Source organism: Cynara cardunculus (genome assembly GCF_001531365.2).
Source record: "Cynara cardunculus var. scolymus isolate 2C chromosome LG 10, CcrdV1, whole genome shotgun sequence".
In the NCBI taxonomy this organism is placed as follows: Eukaryota; Viridiplantae; Streptophyta; class Magnoliopsida; order Asterales; family Asteraceae; genus Cynara; species Cynara cardunculus.
In genome coordinates, this window is record NC_037537.1 from 17,591,851 (window position 1) to 17,598,363 (window position 6,513).

At 34.4% G+C, this 6,513-nt stretch overlaps 1 protein-coding gene, 1 long non-coding RNA gene and 1 pseudogene across 2 annotated transcripts in view; 2 read left to right on the forward strand and 1 right to left on the reverse strand.

The window, feature by feature from the left end:
• Window positions 1–1,539, forward strand: part of LOC112518989 — a 2,173-nt gene extending 634 nt beyond the window's left edge. The window contains exon 2 of the long non-coding RNA XR_003069887.1: window positions 1,289–1,539. This is a non-coding gene — a long non-coding RNA (uncharacterized LOC112518989). The remainder of the gene's footprint in view (window positions 1–1,288) is intronic.
• Window positions 1–6,513, forward strand: part of LOC112520052 — an 83,691-nt pseudogene that overhangs the window by 70,953 nt on the left and 6,225 nt on the right.
• Window positions 3,104–4,319, reverse strand: LOC112518988. The gene is made up of 2 exons (XM_025126838.1): window positions 3,690–4,319; window positions 3,104–3,482 (listed from the first exon to the last, which is right to left on the reverse strand). Exons 1-2 carry the CDS (start codon window positions 4,092–4,094, stop codon window positions 3,345–3,347), a joined length of 543 nt encoding a protein of 180 aa, XP_024982606.1. The 5' UTR covers window positions 4,095–4,319; the 3' UTR covers window positions 3,104–3,344.

Genomic DNA, 6,513 nt, shown 5'->3' on the forward strand with positions numbered 1-6,513 from the left:
AGTAGTCAAAATTCTAAGGAAATCCACATATCACCACAGTGAATCTGGATTTATATGATTCAAGTACCACTACAGTAGTCAAGAATCATGTGTAGGTATTGTAAAATTACAGTGTCTGGTTTCTTCATATGCTACCATAGTAGTTTTGATCAAACAGACACTTGATCATGACAGAATCTCGGATTGATATGCTTTCGCAAAAGGTAATTAAATGCGAAATTCATGTTTCCATTTGTAGATAAGATTTATTGAATTCTTGATGAACAAATAGAATTCATTACCACACTGCATAGATTGATAAGAGCAAATCTATTCCATAAATTCAGGATCACCAAGCAAAATTGATCAGCAACAATTCCTGTCACATACAACACAGTATCCTATGAGTGTGGCTAATTTTGCACCATTAAATGGTGTGAATTATAAGAAATGGAAACAGGACATCGAACTTATGTTGGGTATTCTGGACTTCGATCATGTTCTCAAAGAAGATCCACCACCAGAACCTGCAGATACAGCAACCAAAGAGGTTAAGGTTAAATATCAAGAATGGCACAAACACAATAGAATAGCATTAATATACATAAAGAAATGCATGACTGATGCTGTCAAAGGGGGAATACCGGAATCCGATCTTGCTAAATTCTATTTTGCCTCAATTGCTGATAAGTATAAGGTATCAGATAAGGCAGAAACTGGATACCTTATGAACAAGCTGATCAGAATGAGTTTTAACGGACAAGGGATATAAGAGAATACATTTTGCAAGGAATTGACACTTCCTGCAAACTTAAGGAAATGAAAGTTGAAATTGATGATTCATTCCTTGTACACCTTCTGTTGAACTAATTACCTGATCAATATAGCCACTTAAGGAGTCTTTACAACACACAGAAAGGAAAAATGGACATTAGATGAACTGATCTCTATTTGTGTCCAAGAGGAATCCGAAATCAAAAATAAAGGAAAGGCAATAGCTGTCAATTATGTGTCAAAGTCCAAGGATAAGATCAAGAAACATTCCAACTTTCATAAGAAAGGTTCTTCTACCCCTTTTGTTAAGAATAACAAAAGTAAAGGAAGACCCTTCAAGAACAAAAGGGAACTGAAATGCTTCTTCTGTAAGAAGACTGGACATTTCAAGAAGGACTGTGAAGGCTTTAAGGAATGGTTGAACAAGAAAGGTAATGTTAAACATTTATTTTCTTTATAAACCACTATTTGTAATAGTGACAATTCATGGTGGTTTGATACAGCCTCACCAATACATATTGTTAATTCAATGCAGGGATTGTCAAGGACAACAATTCCAAAACTGAATGAATCTAGAATATGTACCGCAAATGGACAAGCATTGAAGGTTGAAGCTATTGGTGAATGTAGACTACTATTTAAAAACAATTATGTCTTAACTCTTAAGTCTTAACAATGTGTATTATATACCTAGAATAAAGGAGAAACTTGATGTGATGTAGGTTCTCAAATTGTCACTGAAAACAATGTTTCCTTCTATGCAAATAAAGATTGTATGTTATTTTATTTGGATGATGTCTGTTTTGGGAATGCATATTTAATTGATCTATATTGGCATCTGAACTGTGTAAATGAAACCATCAATAAGGGTCTCAAAAGATATATATTCTCAATAAGTAAATTCACGATAGCTAAGAAAAGACGTAAACAGAATATATCATCCTTCTTATGGAACAAAAGATTAGGACACATATCTAAATCAAGAATGCAGGACTTGATTAGAAAGAAAATTCTGCCAGAATTGGACTTTGATGATTTTGAGACATGTGTAGACTGTCTTAAGGGAAAAATGACCAATTCTAGAAATTTTCACTCTAAAAGAAGTCAGTGTATTCTTGAACTAATACACACAGACATATGTGGGCCTTTCCCAATTGAGACAATATGTGGAAATCAATATTTTGCTACATTCATAGATGACTTCTCAAGATTCTGTCATGTATTTCTCATGTCAGAAAAATCACAAGTCTTAGATTGTCTTATACAATTTAAGACAGAAGTAGAAAGACAATCTGAGAAGGTTATCAATGTAGTTAGAGCAGATAGAGGAGGAGAATTGGCAAATATTCTGAAAAGGGACAACATAAAGGACCCTTTGCTATATATTTAGAAAGGGCTGGAATCAAAGCTGAGTACACTACTCCTTATACTCCTACACAAAATGGTGTGGCAGAAAGAAAGAACAGGACACTGATGAACATGGTTAGAAGCATGTTTGCAAAATCTAGTCTACCGAAATTTCTATGGGGTGAAGCCTTAGAGACACCAAATTACATATGCAATAGAACACCAACCAAGGCAATAAAAGGTCCACCATTTGAACTTTGGAATGGCTATAAGCCCAGGCTAAACCATTTTCATGTATGGGGATGCAAGGCAGAGACCAAAGAATACCATGTTGAAAAATTGAGTAAACTGGATTCAAGGTCACTGTCAGCCTTCTTTATTGGATACTCTGAAAAGTAAAAAGGTTATAAATTCTATAATCCAGGAAGAGGACAAAGGATCTTTGAAACTAATAAGGCAGTATTTTATGATGAAATATTTAATGAAGATGATGATATGGGAGGTTCACCTCAAATTGTACATAATTTAGAGGATTGGATGACATACCATGAAAGTGATCCATCTTTAACTTCTGAAGATAGAAATATAACATTGCAATCAATACCTATTATAAGTAGCAATGTAGTTGAAGAAATAGATCAATTTTCTGACAATCCATCTTTGGAACCTTCACAAGATCAAGTACATGAATCTGAAATAGAACATGCACTTGAACATGTACCAGAACAACTGCCTGAACCAATACATAACACAGAACCATTAAGAAGATCTACAAGAGAAAGAAGATCAACAATATCAGATGATTACCATGTATATTTGACTGAAATAGAGTTTGATTTGGGAGAAGATGATGATCCAATCAGTTTCAAGGAAGCTATGGAATCATCAAATATAGATAAGTGGCTAAAAGCCATGGAAGATGAATTGACAAGTATGTCAAACAATAAAAGCTAACCTATTTAAATATTCATCAGAACGAAGGCTAACCTATTTAAATCTTTAAAATACTTCCATCCATGACAAAATCTCAAATATTCCCATTGAAACAAAATACAATTTTAAACTTTACTATTTTTTGATACTACAAGACCATAAAATGATTCAAATATTCATGAAGCAATCCACCAAAAAACACCACCTTCTTGAATGACTCTGTAAGAGACTGAGATGACGTACCATGATCAAATAATTCACATCAACGTCAAGGATTTGGGAAATGATCAGCCAGCTTGTAGTTGCCTTTTCTACTGAATCACCTCAATTCTCACAGAGGATGGCCCGGTAGTATTTGTCTCCCGTAGATCTTCAAGTTTCGGGCATGACCAGATATTAAGTTTCTTAAGGCAGGGGAGGCGTTGTAAGACCTCTGAAACTAATTCCACCTCCATAAAATCATAGATCAATAGATTCATTAGAGATGGTGAAAGAAGAAATGATGTTGAAGTCACATCTTCTGCATTTGCAACAAATGAAACTACTCATGAATTTTAATGCCTATACATAATAATACAATACCATAAAATGATTCAAATATTCACTAAGTAATCCACCACCTTTTTTAATGACTGTAAGAGACAAAGATGACGTACCATGATCAAATAATTCACATCAACATCAAGGATTTCGGAAATGATCAAAGAGGATGGGCCAGTAGTATTTGTCTCCCGTAGATCTTTAAGTTTCGGGCATGACCAGATATTAAGTGTCTTAAGGCAGGGGAGACGTTGCAAGACCTCTGAAGCTAATTCCACCTCCATAAAATTAGAGAATGATAGATTCATTAGAGATGGTGGAAGAAGAAACGATGTTGAAGTCACATCTTTTGCATTTGCAACAAATGAAACTACTCCTGAATTTTCTCCAGATAAGTTAAGATGAACAAGTGATGTTGGGTAATTTTGAATCCCCCATTTTGACATGGGCTTATTTAAGCATCCTATCGCTAGGCCTCTCAAATTAGGAGGCCACAACCCACAAGGAAATGAGTAATCCATACTTGGACAATTATATATCTCCAAGTATTCCAAAGATGTGAGACTTTCCAAATGCTCATGAGGAAAAAACTTCAGATTCTTACAACGACTAATCTGAAGATATTCCAGGGGAATAATATCAAAACCTTTATCTGAAATGGATTCTAAGTTATCACAATGATAAACCCGAAGAACCCGAAGAAAGGATGGGAGCTCGTGCAATGATACCAGCTTTTTACAATGATTTATTTTCAACTCCCTTAAACTCACAAGAAACTACACGCCTTCGACTCTGATTCACACAAATATCTCAATTCATCACATCCATTGATGCTTAGATGTTCAACTGGCCCAAGAAGCTCTTAAACTTCTCCATTTAGTGGAGCAAATCCTTCAATATCCTTTATTGTCAACATACTAATTGATGAAGGCACACCAACCATGCTTTCAAATACATCTTTAGAACATCCTTCTATAAGTAAAACCCCAAGTGACGGTATTAAATCAATTGAGATTTCAACTAGTTTTGGACAATCTCTTATAAAAACATTACCAAGACAAGGAACCGATCTAGCAATTCCATCATCGTCCCCACGTCTAGTTGACCATCTCTCCCAACCTTTCATATTACTAAATCTCAAAATTTCAAGTGATGGAAATACAATACCATGGAAAGAATCATTAGCTCCAAACAACTCCAAACCCAAAGTCTTTACCCCATGCATGCCTTCCACAGACAAATCCTTTATGATTTTATACAAAATTTTCTAAAACAGGGTAAAAAGTTGACTTTCAAGTCCCAAAATAACCATTTATACCATTTCATGCTCAATTCATATCATATTGTATCAAATCCAAATGTTTATCATAAAATAGCATAATCTTCATAAATCTAAGCTCTTTCCATCAAAATCATCATTTTGACTACTTTGACTTTGAAAAGTCAAACATTCATACTTTCATCCAATAATTTCAACTAGTTCTTGTAATTTTATCCATCCTTTTACTAAATAACAAAATATGTATCCTAATCTACTCAAAATACTAAGATGTCATCAATTTCACATCAAACCCTAACCCTGATCTCCATCAAATGATCCAATACATGAAATAGACAAATTTAAGAGTTTTATACCTTCAATTTCTTGTTTTATTCACCAAGAATAATGTTAGATCACCTCCTATATGTGTGAAATCGCACCTCAATAACCCCAGAAATTCGTAGAAGTGAAATGGGCCAAAATGGGGTTTTTTCTCGAATTAAACTCGTTTTGGGTCGGGTTGGCCCGGTTAGGTTGACCCATCACCCATTTTGACCACTTAACATTAAAAAATTCATAAGTTTTCGCTCGGACCTCCGTTTTCAATGAGATTTTCGCCTATGCTTTTGTAACAAGATGAGCTATAACTGTCAATAAATGTATTACAGAAAATACCTCCCAATAAAAGCAGTTTTACATATTTGTAGGTGTTATGCTTTCCTTTGCAATTTTGTCGTTTTTGATTTTAAGCTCGGAATCCCGTAAAAAATCTCCGACACCTCCAATGACTCCTAATAGGTCCAAAACTTAGTTCCAAAGCTTAACATCCCATCAAACTCCTCCTATTTGAGTGTTGTGCGCGTAGTTTACCAAAATAACAACGTAAATTATAAAACTTGCATAAAATGCAATCTACGCGACTTTTTTGACTTCCCCCACTTTTCTAACACTTCATACTAACTTATTCAAAGGTGTTCCAATCTTTACATCACCATTTAGATCATCCGTTCAAGTTTTGGGTAGATTTTTCCCATTTAGGCACTCTAGTTACCTACCCGATTTCCATTTAAAGCAATGTACTTTGTATTTTGAACCCCTCACATCATCTAATTATGTCATTTGTGAGGTTTTAGTACCAAACTTACCTCCTACATCTCATTCTAACTATGGGTTCTACTTATAACTCACTAGTACACTTGCCATTTTAGCAAATTCTCTTTTTACACAATTAACACATAAAGTATGTTTTTAAATATAATACATATTTAGAATCACTAGTTAAGCATATTTAGAAGGGTGGATGTTATTGGTTTGTTTATAACGATAGGTTGCATATCAATAATTACTCAGGAAACGATCAAAATATGGAATCTTCTGCAACAATGTGTTGTTGTAAGTTTTAATCTTGTGCTTCAGCTGCCTTACACAATACTCTAGGATCTGTTGAACAGAAGGAGGCTGCTATTTATGACAATAGAAACAAGGTGGTTGTTATTGTGTTTAGATTTAAGCCAATGCTCTGCAGTTACAGCAGCAGACAATCAACACTGTTTCATATTTTCTACTTGTTCATCAAATCCATTGAATTCAAAGCATCTGTTCAAATAGACTAAACATGTATGATGCAAATAATTAATATGATTCAAAGCATTAGTTGACATTTCCTAGCAATCTCATAA

What these genes read in the sequence shown, in the direction of transcription:
- LOC112518988 (XM_025126838.1), bottom strand. Translation starts at nt 4,094, where the DNA reads ATGGATTACTCATTTCCTTGTGGGTTGTGGCCTCCTAATTTGAGAGGC. An exon ending in ATGTGAATTATTTGATCATG is followed by an intron (nt 3,483 to 3,689) that starts GTACGTCATCTT and finishes GATTTTATGGAG; the next exon opens with GTGGAATTAGTTTCAGAGGT.